Genomic DNA, 24,581 nt, shown 5'->3' on the forward strand with positions numbered 1-24,581 from the left:
TTTTAAACAACTTCACAGAAATTCAGCTTGTTGGGACTTTATGTAACTTCGAATGTCTAAATTGACCGGACTATATAAGCTTAGTTTCAAGTGTGGTAGTACAAGACAAGCGATTTATGTTTTAAGTTCTCAATTATAGAGTTCATAATTAAATGTAAAAAATTTTGAAATTGCATTATAGTCTGGATGGATGGGTTAGAATATAGGCTATTTTTACCCGGGTACCAAGCGAGGTACGCCGCGGGATACAGCTAGTTCAACATAAATTAAAATTTATGTAGCGGACTATTCGATCAATTTAAACATAAATTGCTAAAAATTTAAAAATAAACCAGTGACATCCCTACCTCGCAGCGAACCGGTGATACAATAGAGTTTAAGTCCGCGATATTTTTCCAACATTAAAAACGATGAATTGTCGCAAATAATACAGAGTGCTCAGTTCGCGTTTTCATTGGAGTGGAAACCCTCAAACGGCTAGCCAAGACACGGAAGGAGATTTTGATAAAAGAACTTAAGCTCTAAGGTAGTGACTATTCAAATAGCTATGATATATTGATAAAGAAAGGTTGAAAACATTGACTAGATTTAAACTTCATCTATCTTTCTATCTATCCAAATATAAATTAGAATTATAGTCTGGATTATAAAATTACAACTCCATTTACCGTTTCCTTTTTCTCATCTTTTCCAGTCCATTCCTTCTGTCCATTCGTAAATCCTTTTATAATCCCTTTCTTCTTAAAGAAGGTAGCGCATTCGCAGAGTGTTCATGGGCGGTGGGGATAGGTTACTATCAGGTGAACCACCAGATCAGTTGCCCGCTATGACATTAAAAAAAAGGTGTGTTTGCGATTCACACACGATAGAATTGAAACTTCAGTAAATCGACAAAAGAATGAATGTATATATATTTCTGTCTCATTCTTTGCCGGCTTCATTCTACATAATTTAGTATTTCTGTCTCCTACCTGTCGTTTTTTCTGTTGCATCAGATTTGAAATCACAACGATTCTACAGAAGTTTCACTTCAATAAAAACATTATGTTAAATGAATTAGATATTTTATTTGTGTCATCAAAATACCGCAGAACAGTAAATGAATTTCTCAACAATGTCATGCCCCTTACATGTAATATTTTTTTATCTTCTCATGAATATTCCTCCGTTTAAGTATAAAAATAGATAAGCGAAGCGACGGGTGTGTTATGTTGACTATGAACCATCACTGGATGCCAGGATTGACTTACTGCGTTTCACATTCAACAAAAAGCAATATGGACACAAATAAAACCTCAGTTGGCGCAGTTTTAACTGCTTCGCTAGCGTAAAACGCATATAAACAACAAGAACTAGTTTTCACTAGTATTAAATTTTGAGAATTCATGAATTCCAGGTTTTAACAAATTTAATGTTATGTTCTATTAAGTTGGGGAAACGCGAACAGGTTTTTGCTGTAACATTAAATAAGTATAGGTCAGTAAGAGTAAATATTATATTTTAAATGATTCACATTCCAATTAAATTAATTTATGTAAATGTACTATAAATATAAATTCACTAGCACAAAATGGCCAAATCTATTTTTAGTTAAATTTGCACAGTATAGCAATAAAATATATAAAAAAGCTTTATGCATGGATGATCAGGAGAAACCGCCAAGCCCGGGTATACCTGAGATATTAAATTATCCGCCCCTAACGGATTACCGTGAGTACTTATAAGGGTGTGAGAGATGCGACCTAATTTGATGTTCAATTTTTTTGAAGAAAGAAGTATTTATTGGCAAAGATTTAAAAAAATGTAACTCAAATTTGTTTCAATACATATGTTTTATATTAATGTTGTCAGAAGAAAGTTAACTGATATAAAAAATATATTAATTTTGTATAATGTCCCGTATGAAACATTATTATTTTTTCTGACATTCAAATAGTCTTTGTCGAGTTTAATTAAAATCCATAGAGCTTAAAGTACAGATCAAAATATAAACCGCCCCACAGTTTCACCGGCGTAAGTCCGTATCCCGTAAGAATATCGGGATAAAAAATTGCCTATATGTAATTCCAGTTGTCCAGCTATCTACGAACCAAATTTCATTGCAACCGTTTATGTAGTTTTTGTTTGAAAGAGCAACAAACACACATACATCCTTACAAGCTTTCACATTTGTAATATTAGTTTATTTATTACTAGAAATTTTGAAAGAATAGAAAAACTTTGCTACGGTTAGGCAAGATACGCAGGTTCGAATCCTGCCTCGTGATCAAAATTTTTTCTATTCTTTCAAAATTTCTAATTTATAAAGCATTTCAATGCTATAAAACTAAAAATTAAATTTATTTATTACTTATTTATGCCACATAAACACTTCCGTTCGAATTGCAAGAATTAGTTTTTTATTATTACGTAGGGAAGCACTTGACTATTATTTCACCAACTGATAGTTACCTTCTAGATTCTGTTCTCCGACGAGTACAATCTGGTCTTCAATTACCCTTGAAGGAACCCAGATTGAAATGATCGGGAAAAATAATTATCAGAATTTCACCTCTGTATTCCTTATTCGTACGAATGTAATCGAGGCATCATATTCATCAGATAGGTACTTTCATGGTGTATTAAAAAAATTATACATCCTCTTGCTCTATTAAAGGAAAAAATCGTTACCGAGAATAAAAATCGGTCAAGCACGAGTCGGACGCAAAGAGTTCCGAACCAGTAGGCAAATGTGGAAATATAAAAAAAAATCACCCATCCAATTTCTGACCTTGCATGTCTTGTTATAGCGGCAACAGAAATATATCATATTTGAAATGTTAATCTCTCAAACTTTCACGGTTCATGAGATACAGCGGACGGACGAACAGACAGATGGACAGCGAACTGTTAGTAATAGGGTTTACCCTTTGCATGGATCTCTTAAAACCGAGCATAAAACGTAAACCTAGCACTCCAAGGCACTTTTCATTATAACAAATATTGCTTTCAACTCATATTCCATCTTCAAATATGGCTGATGTTTTGTATTAAAAGAAAATAGTCGAATATATGACAAAGGAAACTCGGCCGTGATATATTAAAGAGAACATCAAAGGCATAATCCAATATGGCCGCCGCGGTTCGTTCGGTAATAAATTCAATTACTGTGTCATCTTTTGGGAGGATAAGTTAATTTCCCCTGATTGTTTTATTTAACTGGATGCGGGGAGACTAGTGTATTACAATATTGTTGTTAGTTTGCACTACCTTTTTTTTTATACAGCAGTGATCGACGGCTTATACCAGTATATTTTACCACCTGTAAAACCTTTATTTTGCATAAAAAAAAATAACAGATGTGGTCGACCCGTTCCCAAGCTTTACGCTTAGGAACACATTTAGCCATTCATTTCAATATATATACCATAACTCTGCATTTTTTTATCATCGTCGGCAATGGAGCTGGTGGGTCGCCTGATGATACGCGCTACCACCACCCATGAACAATTGCAAGAGGCGTGAGGTCCATTGCAAACCTTACGCTTATACAAATGGATTGCCGAGTTCAAATTGAAAAGGTATAAAGAAATTTGATTGTCGAGAGGAATAAAGGACTGGGAAGGGTAAGGAAAAGGATATAGGCTTCCGGCTCCCCCACTCACCGAACGAAACACAGCAGTATGCTATTTTACGCCGGTTTTCTGTGGGGTTGTGGTACTTCCCCGGTGCGAGTTGGCTCAATTCGTGCCGAAGCGTGCTCGATTACCACATTCGGTTTATGTTCTAGTAATAATAATGTTACGATCCTACTAATATCTGACTGGTTTTGAATAATAACATCTTTATAGGAGCAATTATGATAGAATTTATGACAAAATTTTAAGAAAGAAATATGAATAAAGAAAAAACTAACACAATATGTCATTTAGAATTGTTTTTCTCTCATATGGCGAGATGAAAAACTATTTGCCAGCGTCAAGTAAAATTTTTGAATTTTATTGTACTAGCCAATACGAAGAGGTAAGAAGACTTAGACATAGTAGAGTGCTCTATGAATGTCATAAATGAATATCTAATGATAACCTGTTACATTGAATATTTAAAAATGTAACTTCGTACATAAAATTTAAAATATAGAAGAATCACAGTTTTATTCACAGTTTCGCGCCAATAAAAGTCCACAATACAATGTTGGCACAATATTTCGATTGCCAGTCATCAAAAACGGTATACGATGTTTTTAATCTGTTTCGATGACGTTGGCTTCGCGCCAAAATGTAGCATTGTCGATCGGAAATTTGATATCGGGTCGAGATGATTTTCAATTTCCTGTCATGGAACTAGTTTAGGAACACAGATAACATAATACTGTACTAGTAGTAAGAGCAGTGGTGGCTCAGTGGTGAGAAGCTCGGACATCAAAATCGATAAGTCGCGGTTCGAGGTCACCGAGCTGTATCTCATGAGCCGTGATAAATAGGCGATTAAAGTTTTCAGAGATGATGTATTTGTGTTATCAACGAGGTTAAACATCGGTTAGCACTGTCAGAAATTGGATGGGTGGCCAAGTTGCTTAGCTTATTTGTACGGAACCCTAACCGACCCCGATTTTTGTTAAATTGTTTGTATGTAAATAAACATTACGACATAAGCGTAATTATTATATACATAACTAGCTGCGCCCCGCGGTTTCAACCGCGTAAGTCCGTATCCCGTAGGAATATCAGGATAATAAGTTGCCTATATGTTATTCCAGTTGTCCAGCTGTCTGCGCACCAAATTTCATTGCAATCGGTTCAGTAGTATTTGCGTGAAAGAGCAACAAACACACACATCCTTACAAACTTTCGCATTTATAATATTATTAGGATATAGTAGGATATGATAAGCTTATTAAGCAGTTATAAGTCTGAGGTCCCAAACAAATTTTTAAATCCGTTAGTGTTCAGATTAATCTAGCAGAACAAAATCAATTGAGTCAGCTAGTTTTCCTTTGAAATGCAATGATTGTAAATTGAGTATTATTTTTATAGATGCATGTGTCGCCGCTGGTGCCCCGGGTGTGCGAAAAAGACATCCGAGTCGTCTGTCTCTGTCAGCAGTGATAAGAACGAAAACAATCAGGTGAGCTTATGGACATTGAATCTTATTTCGATACTATTTCCTGCTACTTCGTTTGCCTGGACATCTCTATTTATTTACGTATAAGTTAACGAAGACTAATAATGTTTGGTTATTGAAAGTGTACATTAAATACGTATAATTTAGTCCAGCCGTTATTGCGATTAGCGGGAAGAAACTCATGGACAAGCAGAAAAAAATTGCCATGGACAAAACAGTTTGACATAATAGACATAGAAGATGTAAATGCTATTGTCCTTAGATTGTTTACTTCTACGATTTTCTCTATAGCCTATACTGTATCTAAATCTATACTAATATAATAAAGAGGAGAAGTTTTCTGTTTGTTTGGCTCCGAAGATACTGGTCCGATTTTGAAATTTCTTTCACCAAAAGAAAGCTATATTATGAAGGTATTTATAATTTATTTCATACCTAAATTCTGACAACATAATCCTCCTGTTTTGAGCTTAGTAACGTACGTGTATTACTTACATAAATGACCTATACACCGGGATGTTTTAATGCTATTGAATTTGTGTATATAATAACCTCTGGAATGAATTAACCGATTTGAAGAATACTTTAATCAAAAGAAAGCGTTGATATGAGTAGAAATGTCACATTTTTTTTTTCATCCAAAGCGGACGGAGTCATGGTTAGTGGCTAGTTCAAATTAGCCCGCTTTCAAGTTATTGTCTTATGATGTTTACATGTGCAGAGCATAATTAATTTGTGAATTCATCAAAGCATAGTATTACTGAATAATAAATATAATTAAACAGTATTCATTATAAATTGGTTTCAATTGAAATCTCGGGAATTGTTTTAGAAATTATTATATCTACTATTGTTAATATTCTCATATATATTAGATATTTCCTACTAATATTATAAATGACAAAGTTTGTGAGGACGGATGTATGTGTATGTGCATGTATGTTTGTTACTCTTTCACGCAAAAATTACTGGTTTAGTACGTAGATAGCTGAACAACTAGAATAACACATAGGCAACTTTTTATCCCGATATTTCTACGAGTTACAGACTTACGCGGGAGAAACCGTGCGGCGCAGCTAATATTATATATTTCCGTATGTAATTATAAGGGTGACGATGATACAAAATTGTCTTAGGAATCCAGTAATAGAATCTAATACAATAAGGCATCGGAACTGTAATTAATTTTCTCCTGACGATGCACAATACCATTCAGCGTTAAGACAGCTTTGCTATTATATTTCCGACAGGCGTAACGTATTTAGTACGTTTTACTGAGAACTTGGTAATTCCTTGTTCAGAATTTATAGAGATAATGTGGTTAAATGAATTATGAGGTGATTATTTATCATTTTGGAGAGTTATCTACCTAATAATCATAAAGATAATTTTCTTTATTTTAGGGAAAATTTTCTAAACATTTGTGATGACTTTATGATTTGATATCTTGAGCATATGCATATGCCGATAACTTTGATTAAATAAAAGAATTGGTGTTTATATCCGGCAAAAATTCTAGGATCCATTTATTTTTATATTAGTTTATTATTAATTACTGACATGACCGATTTTTATGAGCTTTTTTGTATGTGTATTTATAAGAAACATCTTTATCAATGTTATCAGATTTTAATTTATAGTGGAAGGAGTCGCGAATGTGAACTAGTGCCTTTTGAAGTAACCACTTACTTACTCCTGTGGTGATGAAACCCCCTTAGCCTCCGAGAAGAGAACTTTCAATCATGCCTGGTCCTGCGCGGCCTCTTGTCAGTTATAGAAATACTAGCGGATCGCCCCGGCTTCGCCCGTGATACATATCATATAGCTTATATCACTCAGTGAATTTGCTTCTTCAAAAGGTGAAAGAATACTTGAAACCGGCCCAGTGGTTTTTCCTTGAAAACGGCATAAACTATAAAAGTTTCGTCTTTATAATATTGGTATAGATTATTGTTATTTTATTTTTAAATAACTGATATTATATAATAATAATTATAGAATAAAATTTAAGTCAAACGCTAAATGACGAAAAAAAAAATAGAAATGCTATGAATTTTCATTGGATTTCTATCCAGAAAAACTATTCGAGTCGAGTTAGAAAAGACCCAGATTGCAATAGATAGCATTTAGCCTAGTTTTTTAATTTTCGTTCTGAACTCTGTTCATTAGACTGAAGACTGTTGGGTTATAGGATTAAAGAATTATCCAATTTTGCTTTTAGTGCGGCTAGCTCTTTCTTTGAGAAATTTTGAAAGAATAGAAAAAATTTGATCACGAGGCAGGATTCGAACCTGCGTTTCTTGCCTAACCGTAGCAACGCCTAGCCTCTCGGCCACCCGTGATTTTTAAACATTTATAAAGCATTTCAATGCTATTATTATTATTTTTATTTAATTTCGAGCAACTCAGACTCATTTTGTTAGTAACAATTAAATGCTATAAAACTAAAAATTAAATTTAGCTCTTTCTTTATTCACTAGCTGACACCCGTGACAATGTCTGCGATATTTCAATATGTACGTTACTTATTTGAGTGATGGAAATATTATTTTTTCATAATCTATCATGATAAAAGATGTTCAATCAAGATGTAACTATAAAAATAATACAACTTACTAGGCTTTGGCCACATCGTTGCCTATGACATTTTACATTGTTTTTTGTGCGAGTCGAGCACGCTTTGGCACGAATTGAGCCAGCTCGTACCGGGGAAGTACCATATCCCCACAGAAGACCAGCGTGAAATAGTATACTGCTGTGTTTCGTGCGATGAGTGGGTGTGTCGGAGGGCCATATCTTTTTCCTTACCCTTCCCAGTCCTTTCCTTTATTCCTCTCGTCAATCCTTTCTTAATTCCTTTCAATTTGAAGCCGGCAATCCATTTCTAGGCGCGTAATGTCCGCAATTGACCTTACGCCTCTCCAAGGGCGGTGTCCATGGGCGGTGTTAGCGCTTATCATCAGACGTCCCACCAGCCCCATTGCCGCCGGTGATATAAAAAAAAAAATAGTACGAATTTGGGAGTAATAAAAAAATATGTATTAATGATAGCTATATAACATAATGACATTGATAAATATCACATACGTGTCTTCGATTTCTCGGTTTTAACTTTAGATATAAAACATTGCAATACCTATTTGACTGAACTGAGCTTTTTTTGCGTATCTTATTGGCCAAACTGCATTTCTGCGAGCTCTTTAGACAACACACCCATCTCGCTCTAACGCCTGCGTGAGAGCGAGATACAAGAGTGCGCTTGACCTATGCGCTGAACGACCGATTTTGGAAGTTTACGCCTGTGTGCGTGTGTGTAAGCCATGTACAGTCGGCAGCACAAGTAGTGTGAATGACTTTGATAATTCACTTCCAACGTGTCTTCAACAGCTATTAAGGTTATTTTTTATTACTTTCACGATGATTTTACTTATAAAATAAAGAGTTTCTTTAGTAATGGAATAGCTTTTATTTTAAAGAGATCTTATACAATTTAATAGCTAGAGAAATTATGATTCCCTGCTATTAATCCTGCTATCCTTTCTCATAATCCAACTAATATTATAAATGCGAAAGTTTGTAAGGATGTGTGTTTGTTTCTTGCTCTTTCACACAATGACTACTGAACCGATTGCAATTAAATTTGGTACATAGATAGCAGGACAAATGGAATAACATGTAGGCAACTTTTTATCCCGATATTCCTACGGGATACGGACTTATGCGGGGCACAGCAAGTTTCCTAATAGTAAGCTAAATATTTAACTACGGGCTTCCAGATCCACTCCCCATCGTTGGCTAACACTTTATCTAGGCCAGACGTAGTATTTAAGTGAAATCCCATTGTCCTCTGGTGTACACATGTGTTTCACTAATCGATTTCCTTTATGGACGAATAGGTGATCAGCCCTCTGTGTCCTGCCAGACCAATCCATTTTTTTACTTAGAATCGAACCCAGGACCAGGACCCGACCCCTTGGTTCTACGCTCCCTGTATCAAAAAGGCGTGCTGACGCGAGACGAGGTATATGAATAAATTCATTTGAGAGAAAAATACAAATACCCGCCTATTCACCCATATAAGTTATATGCTTTACTTAATGTGTGACCGAAATATTAAAAATGCGACTAGTGAATTTAAACCAGATTTACTAAAAGAAAAGAGGTTTATTTCATAAATTTGCATTTCAATTTAAAACCTGAACTTTTCCTTTGAAGTTAGATTTGAGTTATGCTGCTAAGTTTAAACATAATTTAATTTTATTTAATGTATTTAGTTGGTGTTACTTGAAAGTTATGATGAAAACAAGAAGTAACCTACACATACGTGAAGCATAAAATAATTTATCTCTTAATTTCTAAGGGTTATACTACTTACTACTCATTTAAACTACTCTATACTACTTAATACTTATTATAAGCTGATGTAGAAAACTTCTTGCAATGTTATTGTTTCGATTAGTCACGCAACAAAAGCAACTCATACTTTTTTGTGATGCTTTGGTATTATTAAGCTGAGAATGTAAATAGAGCTTTGTTATATACAAATCACTATTATATATTGAGACCGCGTCCTGGGTTCGATTCCCGGTGGGGACACAAAACAAAAACTCGGTCTGGCAGGACACAGAAGGCTGATCACCTACTTGTCCATAAAGAAAATCGATCAGTGAACCAGATGTATATCATCTGCCCCATACCCCACTAGGGGACACGGGACTTCACTTTTTATTATATATTGAAATAACAAAATGGGTATTAAAAACGAATCACCTTTAAAGTCTTGTCTACAGCTGATACGAAAGATGTATCTCGTTTGTGGAAAATAAAAATATTTCCTTAACTAGTACCATTCGGGGAGATTTTATTGGCGACTGAGCTGGTGGTTTGTCTCATGGTAAACGAACACCATTGTCTATGAACTGCAAGTGCGTTGCTCGCTTTTAAGGAGTACAGGATAAGGAACAGATGCACGACGGGATTAAAGGAAGGCTGGGAGGGGTGAGGAAAAGGAAACGGGCATCGGACCACCACCTACCTTACGAAACAAAGCATGCTATTATTTTACGCCGATCTTCTGACGCGTGTTCTACCTTCCCCGGTGCCAGCTAACCCAATTCGTGCAGAAGCGTGCTCGATTTCCCAAATAAATTATAAAATATATTTATTGTTAGAGAAACATATCATCAGTCCATATTTTTTCCAACTGTAGGGACATAGGTCTCCAGTCATCATCAGCCCATATATGTTCCCACTGCTGGGACACAGGCCTCCTATGAGGGTTCAGGCCATAATCCATCACGCTGACCAAGTGCGGGTTGGCAGATGTCACATGACGTCGAACTTTTAATCCTTGGACGTGACGGTTTCCTCACGATGTTTTCCTTCACCGTTAAAGCAGGTCTCCAGTACTCAGGCCATAATCGCTTGCCAAGTGCGGGTTGGCAGATGACCTGTAATTGAACTCTGGAACTATCACCGTACGTGGAACATTTAGATGCCCTAAAGTACTTGATGGTGGAGCACCAATCATCCAGTAATACCTGCGATTAACGTGCAAAGACGATCAGAGAAACTCTTCAGTTGTATGTTTATGTTAGTATGGATTTTGTTCCAAATGTAATAGGGTTGTAATATTGAAATTTAAGCGGAAGGTTACGGTTCAAAACTTGTTTTTTGCGAGTGAACAATGGGTGTAAATGACATTGAATTGATGCTTTAAAAGGTTTTGTAACAGTAGTTTTTAGATCGGAATTAATATCTTAAATAGCCAGTATTCAAACCCTATTGTGTAATGGGCTTAGTTTGTGTTTTTTTTTTTTATACAATAGCGGGAAATAGAACTGGCACGTTAACTTTTTATAGGCGATTATTGACGCCATCTTTAGGCAATAATTGTTATGGTTTTGCCTGTCTTACGAATACCATTATGTTTATTTATTATTTATTTAATTATTTATATCATAGTAACGTGAAGAAAAATTTACTATTGTTATGTATTGAGTATTGAAAAACTGTTTGGAATTTATCTGAAACTGTGAAAATGTGAAAAACGTAAAATATAAAAAATGTGTATTTGTAAAATACAAAGCTATTGGGAGCACTGTACGCCCAAAATCTATATGTACAGTGTTCCTATCCTCTAGTACTTACGAATAATGACCGGCTTCGCACTCACACACGCACGACGTGTACACGCTATACACACAAGGACATTTTTTCACATTAGTGCATTAATGGCGATACGACCGAATATGGTGAGCTAATTTTTAGTGGCTTAAGTGCAATGTTCTTTTAGAATGTTTTTTATGTTGCAACCAAATGCTAATAATACAGTTTATGCTTAGTTTTATTTCATTAATCTTATTAAATATGCATATAACTAGCTGCGCCTCGCGGTTTCACCCAAGTAAGTCCGTATCCCGTAGGAATAGCGGGATAAAAAGATTGCCTATATGTTATTCCACTTGTCCAGCTACCTACGTACCAAATTTCATTACAATCAGTTCAGAAGTTTTTGCGTGAAATAGTAACAAACACACACACATCCTTACAAACTTTCACATTTATAATATTAGTAGGATACGGGAGTCGAACCGCTTCGGCACGAATTTGATGAACTCGAACCGGGGTCGAAATAGCGTAATATGTATAAGCATGCTTCTCTTTTTCGACCCGGACGCGCACAACCATTTCCTCGTCCTTCCCAGACCTTTCCTTTATTCCCGTTGACGGTCATTTCCATATCCTTTATTAATTTTAAAGCGGGTAACGATTGCTCAGAAGAAAAGAAGATCACGGGTATGGCATGGGTTGTGGGTTCGAATCCCGCCTCGTGATCAAACTTTTCTATTCTGTAAAAAATCTCTCCTAGACCTACTAACTACTAACTAGACCAAATTTAAGTGAACATAGCTTTAATACAAACATATATATAAAACTCGGTTCAGGCAGTAAAAGATTATGAGGTAACATACAACAATACAGTCAACTTGATAACCTCCTCGTTTTTGAAGTCGCTTAAAAACAAATGCAATACAAAATTAAGGAAAACGAATAAAAAAGCTATGAAGAAAATTCATTCCTCATTCGTAACAAACGTCTAACTTTACGAGAACCTAAATTTACTTCCAAATCCATCATTAATAACTGTCACATTCTACAATCATATAATTTGCATCGTCATGATCCTTAAAGTCAAATTTCAATTCATTGACCTTCCATGTTTGTGGTACAATGGTCTGATTTCTATTGTTGACGATTCCCAGGAACAGTGCTTTGTAATCATTTACATTTTATATGAAAACTAGCTTCCGTCCCGGCTCTAAACGTTTTACGTATATAGTCTACAGAACTCGGGAATTACGTATGAATCCAACAGTGAAAGAATGTTTAATCGGTTCAGTGGAATCAGAGGTTACCCCCTACAATCTTACTCACATTTTAATGAATTTTAATATTGGAAATAAATGTTTGAGCTTGAGTTGAATTTTAGACAAATGAAACGAAATCTAAAACTAAGTTAGTCTATACAATGTATATAGTTATTATCATTTCTAATTCAGTATGAATATGTGACTCTGTATCTCCTTCACACCTTAACAACTAAACCGATTTTAATGACTACCGCATGGTACAGTGATAGTTTGAGATCCCAGAAAGGACGTTAGATAGTTTTTATCATGGAATTCTCCGGGGACATGACTAGACTATCAAATTTTTCCCTTGGCGTGGGTTAAGACGCGGCTAGAAAACAAGTCACAAATAAATTAAATCTAAATATTCTAGCGTAATGGTCAAAGCTTGTTGGCCTAAAAATGGTGCTCAAAATAGAAGTTGAATTTATATCGCAGATTATTTTAAGCAAAAATCCACTGTATTAATAAGATTAGTTTGAGTTCAAGTTCAAATGCGAGGTTTTATATGAAGCAAGCGTGCTTATAAATACGTTTGTATATAAACTGTGATTTTTTAAAATGTCGTGACAAATTTTCATATATGCGCTGTAATTTTATTTCAATGATTGTATATTTCATTATATTTATCATTCTGGTCTGTTATAAGAGATATTTATGTTATTTTTTGATTAATGTGTTTTTTTTAGATTACATATTATTGGAATAGTGTTTTTTATAGTGTTTAATTTGCCGTTTGTTCTTTACTTTAGGAAGTCTTTTTTAAGCGGGGAAATCTTGTATATCCACAGTCCCCGGTGAAGAAGCTGTGGGTTATGTCGGATTCCCACCGACTAAAGCCCCACTGTGTTACTTATTCCCGATCATAATTATCACTGATATGTTCAAATTGTGATGACCTAGTGACCCTAAGGTCGGTAGAGTTAGGCCCTGTAGATTCAGAAGCTTTGCTCTACATGGTCTTGTACAGTGTGATATCTGCTTCACAGGGCAGACCTTATGTGCCTTAGGAATAACTTACATTGATTTTTATTAGTGGGATATTACATATTTAACATTTTATATGGTAGTTAAGTTTGACCGTCTTCTTGGTACAGTGCTTACCGCGTGAGCGTAGAACCGAGGGGTCCTAGGTTCGATTCCCGGTGGGGACGCAAAAAAAAAAAGTCTCGGTCTGACATAGAAGGCTGATCACCTACTTGTCCATAAAGAAAATCGATCAGTGAAACAGATGTACATCATCTGCCCCATACCCCACTAGGGGACACGGGACTTCACTTTTTTTATATGTAGTTAAACAATCGATCATATTTTTAATAAACAAAAAGGGTTTGTCCCAATTAGATAATTTTGGAGAACCATGTGGACACGCTAATATATTTAATCGGGGTTAAATTGTGAACCACATATCTCACTTAAAAACTTATACCGACGCAGTATTTTCTTTTGTTTGTGGGTTAATAATACAATGAATTAATGAATAAATCGCGTTTAAAATCCGTTAAAAAGGTTTAATTTCTAAATTATACCAACGCAGTTACAAAACTCGCATCAACTTCTGTCCCAGGTAGCGTATAGCAAATGATTACCAAAATTTCCCTTCGTACCTTCCGCACATGTGAGCGTGTGCGCACGAGCCGGTTTCGAAAGCGCATTTAGGTAGCTACACCTATAGGGCATTTTCGGAACGCTGTTTATGGATAGGTTTGAGATTTTTACGTTGGTTGGTCGGTGTGACCTATTCCGTTTGGTCGGGTTATATTTTGAGTCTGATTCCCAGTGGATATATATATATATATATATATATATATATATATATTGTCAATTTTGCTAGACATTATTTTATTTTGTTTTATTTATGATATAATTTTAGCTTCGTTTTTTTAATTTTCTACACTCAAAAATATACAATTTAAATATCGGTAATATACTTTTATATATTAATGTATAATATAGCATATATTTTATACATTTTTTTATTTCTTTATCATCCTTGTATATATATATATATACATATATATATCTATATATCTATCTCTATATATATCTATATAAATCTATATCATTGATATATCAATGGATGATGTTCGGAAGTGTGTACTTAGAAAGCCGCTCTATTGGATTGATTTAAAGTGTTATCAGAGTTAGAAGAGCAATTTATAGAGGACAGCTTATCAATATCATGTGTGACGTCGGATCCACACAGCCGGTAATATATAAAAACTAGATGTATTATGTATGTAGCTTTGCTCAACTGATAAAAATAAATTGACATAAGTACAAACTGACATCCCTATGACATTTATCTATTAACATAGTTTATCAAAATCCTATGGCGGATGCCTACATCATAGGGGCTATCTGCATGTGAAATTTCAGCCCGATCGGTCCAGTCGTTTGGGCTGTGTAAACATATCAGTCAGTAAGTTAAGAAAATCCATGGAAATTCCGTTATTTTCTTAACAAATCATGTCCACCATGAGAAATTTTAATTAATGACATTTTATACACAACATACACGTACAAAGTTGTGTAATTGTTATAATTGTACATTTAACTCTCACATAAAATGCACTTGTATTTATACAGGGTGTCCCGTTGATGACTGCTACAATCAGTCGAGTGTTTTTAACTAAATGCCTAGATAATATAGTCTAAATTCATTGCCGGTCACTTCAAACTGTAAAATTCAGTCAAAAGAATTTTTTGATCGAAGACGTGGTTTACCGTCAATAGGACTTTTGACTTAAGCATATATACAGGGTGTTCCTGTAGTGTGCTTTGTTTGCAAAAATCAATCGAAGGTGTTTTTAACTAAAGGCATATATATTTTCAGTCAAAAGTTGTTTTGACCGGGATTTGACTGCAACAGATACGAAACTATAATAGTAACTGAAGGCACCGGTCATAACAACTTTTGACTGTTTTTTTCAGTCAAAAGTAATTTTGACTGGCAATGAGTTTCGGCTATAACATATACATGTACATTCAGATTAATTTTATGAGTTTTTTAGTATGTTCATAATAATAACTGAAATCGTAACATTTTTTTTTTTATATTTGAATGTCTCAATATTAACTAAATCGGAACTCTAATTGGTTAACCAAATAACAGAGCATGTCGATTGAAACGGGGATTTCATAGGCGTTTGGTGAATTTGAAATATTAATTAAAATTGAAGAGTTTAATACAGTTATTGACTTAAGTTTCAATATGTTTAAAGATAATTGAATTTTATTTTATGTAGGCAATTGGTATGTTTCCAAACGGTCTTAAATTAGTTACAACGATAAATGATTTGGAATGAATTCTATATATTTCGCTATATAATAAACACTTAGAAACTTTAATTTCACAAATTTAATTAACTTCTTAAAGATAGTGATTAATAATAAAAAATGTCTTTAATAAAACTGTTAAATATATACAATTATATTGGTGGAAACTAAAGCCTGTGTTAGGAAAAACTGTGTTACAGGCATTAGAATCCCTCACATTTTTGTTGAAATTGGTACATAAAAATCTTCATTTTCTAAACATAATCTATAAAGTCTTTAGACTTTATCACTTTATAGATTATATTCAGAAAATGAACATTTTTATGTATGTATATATCAACATTTTTAATAATTTCAAGTACATTGTTGATTGAAATTCCCTTAAACAGCAGCTTCTTTGTTTTGAAGTAACGGTAGGTCTGGTTTGCAAGTCGAAAGGTATGACTGTACAAACGGATGTATATTTAGACGATTTCGCTGAAAAAGTCGGTTAAAACCTATAGTTATATAGCATAAAATTAAATATACTGATTTATGTGCATAGCCTAAAGAATGTATTTTCAGACAGATCTGGATAAAAGTATAAAGGAATATTCCGAGGCCACTCTCATATCGTTTCTAATTTTCGTTTCTATACTTAAACCTTTCTCAAAAATCTTATAAATTATGTAAAATCTCTTAAATTGTCACTTTTATAAAATATCTAGTCATTAACGAACAAATTTGCAGAAGTAACTTTATTTATTGATTACAAAAAAGCTTTGATCAATCTTTAACTTGGAAATCTAATTAATTTATACAAAATAGACTTATTACTTACTCCGTAAGATGTTATATTGTCAATATTTTATAGCTTTTTTAATATAATTAGTGGTAAAAGTCTTATAATTTCGTTCTTTTATAATTTCCGTTTGAATGAGTTATTGGAATTGGTAAGGATCGTGCGGAGGCCTATTTCCTTCTCCTAGCCCTTCCCAGTCCATCCCTTCTTTCCAGTCATCAATCCTTTCCTTATCCCTTGTCCCATAAAAGCGGGCAGCGTATTCTCAGAGGTCTGAGCCTCTGCGAATGTTCATGGGCGGTGGTGATCGTTTACCATCAGGCGAATCACCTGCTCAGTTGCCCGCTATGACATAAAAAAAAATATAGGAGAAAGAAATCAATAATTGTGTTTGACTCTTTTATTATCTCTTATAGAAAGATAAGAGAAGAGAAGAAGCCATTTTTTATTATAGAAAGATAAGAAGTCAATTGTTATACTTGTTATATATTAATTTATTTTGATTGATTGATTTCCGTTCTTAAATCAAACATTAACCATTGACTGAAGCGACTTTCTCTGAAAGAGCCTTGAATGGATTTGAATATAAAAATACTTATTTAATTATTATGTCGATTCATTAAAACACTATAAGGGTATCTGCTTCAAGTGCTGTTAGTTAACAATTCAATTATTTATTTCTTTCTTAAGGGCGATTTACAAAGCATACCCTAAAGCATTATTTAACAAGAAATATTATAAATATATATGCCGAGTGTGGCTTTAAACACAAGTCGCCACGGCTTGATTTTGGACAAAGATATAAAATCTACAATTATATATACAATCTAAAAACATATATAAAACAATCAAATACATCAAAAACGTTAAAATTAAAATAATATAAAATTATCTAACCATAAAATGATCTTATAGTTAGTTATACGGTTTTAAGTTATTTTTTATGGATTAGCATCACGCGACCGAGGTTGCATCCTGTCACTTACGTGTCACCCGCTTTCCCGACAGCGTCGCTATTTGCCAACGTCATATGTCACTTCATACCAAAACTTCGAAGACTTATGTGAAACAGAGTGAGTGGATAAATCGCCGTGAATACCATGCTACTGTGTTTGGTCCGGTGAGCGGGGGAGCCGGAAGCTGTCTCCTTATCCTCACCCTTCCCAGTCCATTTCTTTATCGTTTTCCTAGCGAGCAACGCATTTGCAGAGGACCTAAAATGTTCATGGGCGGCGGTGATCGCTTAACATCAGACCAACTAGCTTAGTTGTGCGCTTTTAGAAAGAAAGAAAGAAAGAGCAATTTATTAACACACACAAACACACATACTATATAAAAATAAAATTTTATATAGTATGTGTGTTAGTTATATATTATGTATATAAAAATAAAAAAAAATGTTTTTTTTTCAACCAATAAAAAATATTACGAAAGTCCATTGAGATTTCACATTCACAATCAAATTATGGACGAAGCCTGCTCCATTTGATGATATAAAATTACCGTGATGGCTCACCTTAACAGTAAATGAACCTAGTAATATATATGATCTAATACTATCTTCAGTTAAACTAAAAAAATGCTGTTTTCTAATAACATTAACAATGTGCGTCGGATATTTGTACGCCAATTTGTGGCTAACGTGTGATAAACTTCCATCTGTTTGTACACATTAAGAACAAATAAAAGATATCATAATTATTATTATACTAGCTGCACCCCGCGGTTTCAGTACGCCCCGCGTAAGTCCGTATCCCGTAGGAATATTGGCATAAAAAGTGGCCTATGTGTTATTCCAGCTGTCCAGCTGTCTACGTACCAAATTTCGTTGCAATCGGTTCAACAGTTTTTGCGTGAAAGAGTAACAAACACACACATCCTTACAAACTTTCGCATTTATAATGTTAGTAGGATTAAAATAACTACATGCCATTATTTTGATGCTTTAATCGTTAAACAAATTATTAACAGAACAACCGCATAACAAACACAAATGACTGTCCCACTTATATTTTCGGTTAAAATTGGTATACATCCAACCTGGCTGCGAATCCTGGGCGAATGATTCAAGCCCCTGTCCTCGATAATGCCAGCTTTCTCTGCTAACGCGCAGTTTCCAGTGATTTGGCATAATTCATTCTGATTGCTTGTCATTATTGCATCGTTCTTATGTTGCGTAAGGCCTATCTTTTTATTTATGGCAACATGGTTAAGTACATATGTGGCCTAGAACTTGGGATATTTCTACTTTTGTTGCGAGGGATTATTTTCAAGGATAAAAAAAGGGGAGGTGAACAGTTCGACTGTATTTTTGTGTTTGTTACCTCATAACCTTTTTCTGGGTGAATCGATTTCGATGATTCTCTTTTATTTGATAGCTAATGCCTGCCATGTGGTCCCAGTTAATATTGGTCCAGTTCTGAATAGAACGGAATAGGAAAGAATTTATTAATACTTTATAAACACAACTGAACAAAGCCTACCAAGGTCCGAGCGAAAGGCGCGAGCGAAACCCGCTTAAGCAATTATTTTCGCTTAACATATTTTCTTAGATTTTATATCAGAGGTTATGCGGATATTTATTTCATACATTATAGTTAACGATATAAAATCAAATTGCTGAGAAAAAATAAGAAAGTATTGCATCTTCCGGGTGCGGCGAGATAATCCAAGGGCTGAGGAATGCTGGTACCGTCAGCAAAAAACTGCCAAGGAAATAAAACGTAAAACGTGTTTATTCTTCAAAATCCAAACGACTGCAAACCATATGATACATAACTGATGTCTTTTACGTTTTATTAAAAACAGTTCGTAGATTTTTAGATGGACATACATCTAAATATAACCCCCAAATCTCCTTTGAACATTTTGTAAAAAAATAATTTAACTATTATATCTAATGTGGTTCTTATATGTAATGGTGGTTCGCCGCATATAAACAGAGGTAGGAACAAGTGCATTACTTTTAAGGGGAAAAGTATACGGAAAGGATTGAGGACGGGATTAAGGAATGGTCTGGGAAGGGTGAGGAGAAGGATACGAATGCATTTTATAAAAAAAAAACAGTAGCAGTCGTCGGACTACCGATAGAAGTGAAAACGGAACTATTAAGTTGAGAGTAATTAAAACTATGTGCAAAAATTATATGAAATTGTTTATGTACGCGCACATAATACAGTCAGATATAGTCGATGTATTAGTGTATACGTGTACACAGGCTACTGCGCGTGCGCTAGTCTGGCTCTCCATAGCTATAGATATACTATTATCATTAGCATGCCGGTGACGCGAACCGAGGATTTTACCCTCTACCAAAACGCTCAACACGCCTAAAGAAGTTTTCACTTCAAAAACAGTGTCCTAATTTATTTGCTATCGCTACACCGCGATCGCCCGGGGCTGCGGCGAAACGGGTTTCGCCTTAGTCCCAACAAATATATCTTAATCAAAAAGAAAACCGTAATGTATCGATTTGAAATAAAATAACCGACAGCACCAAATGCGTTGAAAGATAAAACGATACGAATAAATAGACAGTAATTTTAAATTTTTAAAAACTAGCTGTTCGCCCCGGTTTCGCTCGTGTTACATATATAGCGTGTTTTGCTCAGTAAAGTTTCAGCTTTCTTATGGTGAAAGAATTATTGAAATCGGTCTAATGGTTTTTGCGTTAATACGTTACAAACACATAAATACAAAAACATAAAAATACAAAAATTTCCTCGTTATAAAATCAGTGTAGATAACCTTTCACGATGTCATCAAAATCGGTTCACCGGTTTAGACGTGACGACTTTTACATTCACAACATTAGTAGGGACAAAATATAATAAGCTTCATTTGTTTCTCGTGAAAGTTACTACAAGTTGTCGTATCGTTTTCGTATAATCTCGTCTGACGCAGGTCGATAATGAATTATGAATTAAAATGATTTAAATTGATATTATAAATTTTAATTACGTTTAAATAAAACTGTTGCCTTTTATTGGATAACTTTTATATCTATATATACCTTTAAACGAGCAATTCTTGTATATATATATATATATATATATATATATATATATATGTATAATTGGAATCTCGGAATCGGCTCCAACGATTTTCATGAAATTTAGTATGTAGGGGGTTTCGGGGGCGATAAATCGATCTAGCTAGGATTTTTTTTTAGAAAATGTCATATTCGTGTTCTATTCGTGTTTTTTTTTCCTAACATCTATTGGTGAATAATAATACTATTTTGCTTCGTAGATAGCTGGACAACTGAAATAACACATAGGCACTTTTTATACCGATATTCCTACGGGATACGGACTTACGCGGTTTCAACCGCGGGTCACAGCTAGTATCTATATTATGCATGGGTTGTTATTTCATTATATAATACAAGCTGATACGACACACGCTGTTCTGCCTTACTCTTATCATTTAGGGGTGTTAAAAATTTACTGAATCTCAGACCTACTCGATATGTCTGATATCTGACATTTTCAGTTTCAGTCATTTTGGAAGATGGTAACTAACATTATGATACGAGAATTTTATATACATAGAATATTATTACATTTTATTTTATTTTAATTTTAACTTTTGTAATTATGTTTTTGTGAATTTCTTTTTGTAAAATTGTTATAAAATGTGATATTGGGTCCTTGTTACCCCGAAATAAAGAATTTATTATATTATTATTATTATTATAGAGATAATGTCATATTTTGATAACAATGATCTAAATTTAACGGAAATATTACATATTATGTATAAATCTGCCCGAAGTGTTTCATTTTAATGTCATAGCGGGCAACTGAGCTGGTGGTTCGCCTGATGGTAAACGATCACCACCGCCCATGGACATTCGCTGGTCTTAGGCCTCTGCAAATGGCTTGCCTTCTTTCCGACCATCACCAATTATAGCATAAAAAATATAACCACTACTATTTTAACTATCTTAATCTTGTTGCTGTCCTTATTCTTTCTTAATTACGAGGAATTTGATTGTTTGTCGGTCCAAAACGGCTGAATGGATCTTCCCCATTCAGTACACGTTGTATATGTTACCGAAATAAATATAGCAGACATTTCCAAGGAACGACAAGCGAGTCCAGGGCACGTAGCTAGTACACCATAATTATAAAACATGCAAAAAAGACTGCGTCGAAAAAGCTAACACAAAAAGATGCCTAAGTCATCAAAACCTCATAAAAGAATTTGCGGGGGGTGTCGACGGGGTGTGCGGCGGGGGGTGGGGGGCGACTCCTGCGCAGGCCGACTGCCAAAAATCTAGTCAAACTGGCTCGTATAGTGCAACGCACTGAGAGATGAATGCGTTGGGGACAAGAGATCTGTGGAGGCGCTGTTGGTGATAGATTTTAATTTGAAAAAATTTTGTATTGTTTCAACTTTGAATGTTTGGTTCTGGATGATTTCTCAGTAAATACCGGAGGCCTGTATCTTTAATCCATAAAAAATATTGATTTATGTATGAAAATTATGTCTGCGATGTAAAGTTGTCTCTTTGAATGAATGTTATTTGCGTGATTACAAGATGAAATACACATTTTTGTAATATTTTAATTTACAATTTTAAATACGTAACCTACGCAAAACAACAACATATAAATGGAGGAAATCTTCAAAGAAATACATCTGATATACAAATAATTGATGGATTCACAATATGCCATATACCTAAATCAAAAATATGAGAAAAATTATGCACGTTTCTTCTTTATAGAACCATAAAAGTAAAAGAAACAAACTTGCTTATACATCTTCTTTCAATACATAAAACGCATAGGTGACTGACTGACTGAGTGATCTATCAATGCACAGACCAGCACAAATTTGCCACTATGATGTCTATTAAGAAAGAATTTTGATAAATTCTACTCTCAAGATGATGAAAAGTTTGAACCACGAAAATCTATTTCGACCACTCGGGCAAAGCTGCGGGCAACAGCTAGTTTTATATGAGCCCAATAAAAAAACGAAAAAATTTCGTAACATTTCTCGAAAGGCGTCTCCACGGTTTTCACTGTCCAGCCGTTAGATAGTCCGTACGAAGTAGGTGCATCTAAAAAGTGCACGCGGCGAGCGCTCGCGAAAAATTTTCGGCTCCGTGCGACGCGGCCGACGACCGGTCACTGACCCCGGGAGTTAGGAGCTAGGTATTAACACCTAATTATTTTTATTTACTCGCTCTTTCATAAATAATATCAGTATTTTTTGTCACGTGTTTTTTAGATGCAAATTTTTTGTGTGTTCGGGGATTTTTGGCGGTCAAATCCACTCGCTATTCCCGCGCTTTTTATTTAATTTCCAGATCTTGTAACATCCAATGGGGTCTATGTTTTTTAGTAACGTTTTTTATTATTTAAATCTGAATTTATCTTAATTAAATTAGCAGCTCAGGTGTGAAATGTTTCAATTTAAGTATTGCTTGTAAAAACTCATTGTAATTAATATTAAAAACTTCAATTTAACATTGAATTTAATAACCAGCATTTAGCCGCAGTTTCACCGTCGTGGTAACTGAATAAAAATAGTAGTTAATTGCTTAATCAGATCACAATAGGCTTTTTTATTTAAACTTGAACCCTCATAGGAGGCCTGTGTCCCTACAGTGGGATCATATATGGGTGATCATGATGGCGGATTAGATAAAATTCAATAATTAAAGTAATTCATTCTGTCTGTCGCTTCTTCACGCCCAAAACCACTAAACCGATTTTTGTAGAGTTTCAGCTGTGACGTGATAGATCGTAGAACAAATAAATACACTTTCAGATTTACAATATTAGCATGGACAGTATACATTTTAATATATTTGTGCATTGCACTTGCAGAGGTCATAGTGTCAATCGCAAAATGACTGTATCGTTTGAATCGACGTATGAGCCTGTTGACATAACGTTCACCTCGTCCCACGCAAATGTGATCCACAATGACTGGTTTATTGCAAACTGCAATAATTTTAGTACATAAATCGAACACACACAGATGCATATATTTGTGAAATACCTTCGTTTCGTAACCTAGTATCTAGATGGGTATAATGTATACTATGCGCTTATTTACTTTTATTGTGGGAGTCGAGCACGCTTCGGCACGAATTGGGCCAGCTCGCACCGGGGAAGTACCACACCCCCACAGAAAACCGGCGTGAAATAGTGGCATGCCACTGTGTTTCGTACGGTGAGTGGGGGAGCCGGAGGCCCGTTTCCTTTTCCTTACCCGTCCTAGTCCTTTTCTTCTTTCCAGTCGTTAATCCTTTCCTTTCCCTTACCCCATAAAAGCGGGCAGCGCATTCACAGAGGTACTACCTTTGCGAATGTTAATGGGCGGTGGTGATCGCTTACCATCAGGCGAACCACCAGCTCAGCTGCCCGCTATGACATAAAAAAAAAAAAAAAAATTTGGAGTGTAGTACATCTTTTAATTTCAGCTCAATACGGCCGGGTCTTTTGTGAGAGTGACAAACAACACTTCTCAAGGGAAATGTCTGAAACGATTTGTCTATTAATATTAATTTTTTTTTCTATTTATTAAAATATCACATATCATTACAGGATGAACCCAATACGATATTGACATAATCTAATTATGTACAAACTATTACTAGAAAAAAAAAATTACGAACTAACAAACTTATTAAATCTGTTTTGTTGCGTTTGTAAAAGATACTTATGATAGAAATAATTATTGAAACAAAAACACATCGCGTTATAACTAGTCCCAATTTAAATGGAACTGCACGGAAAACTCTAGACCACTTTCAAAAAATGAAAGGATCATTACAATAGGACAATCCAGTCGATACCTATCGATCGCAAATACATTTTGAAGTTTTGAAAATTGCGAGGAAAAATCAAACTATTTCTAGGAAACTTAACGACTGCTTATTTATCGTGATATACAGATGACGTATGGTAGACTACAGGCCCATATAGAAAAAATTACGGGTCATTTGAACCACCAGGTGACCTATCTAGAACGATATAAGAGCA

At 34.7% G+C, this 24,581-nt stretch overlaps 1 protein-coding gene across 2 annotated transcripts in view; it reads left to right on the plus strand.

The window, feature by feature from the left end:
* The window catches only part of LOC119838754, a 41,797-nt gene that overhangs the window by 12,909 nt on the left and 4,307 nt on the right, over positions 1-24,581 (plus strand). For both annotated transcript variants that reach the window (XM_038364853.1, XM_038364854.1), the window contains exon 4: positions 5,016-5,106. In XM_038364853.1, coding sequence (XP_038220781.1) covers positions 5,016-5,106 — 91 coding nt within the window. The remainder of the gene's footprint in view (positions 1-5,015; positions 5,107-24,581) is intronic.

Source organism: Zerene cesonia, unplaced genomic scaffold (genome assembly GCF_012273895.1).
Source record: "Zerene cesonia ecotype Mississippi unplaced genomic scaffold, Zerene_cesonia_1.1 Zces_u004, whole genome shotgun sequence".
Taxonomy (NCBI): Eukaryota; Metazoa; Arthropoda; class Insecta; order Lepidoptera; family Pieridae; genus Zerene; species Zerene cesonia.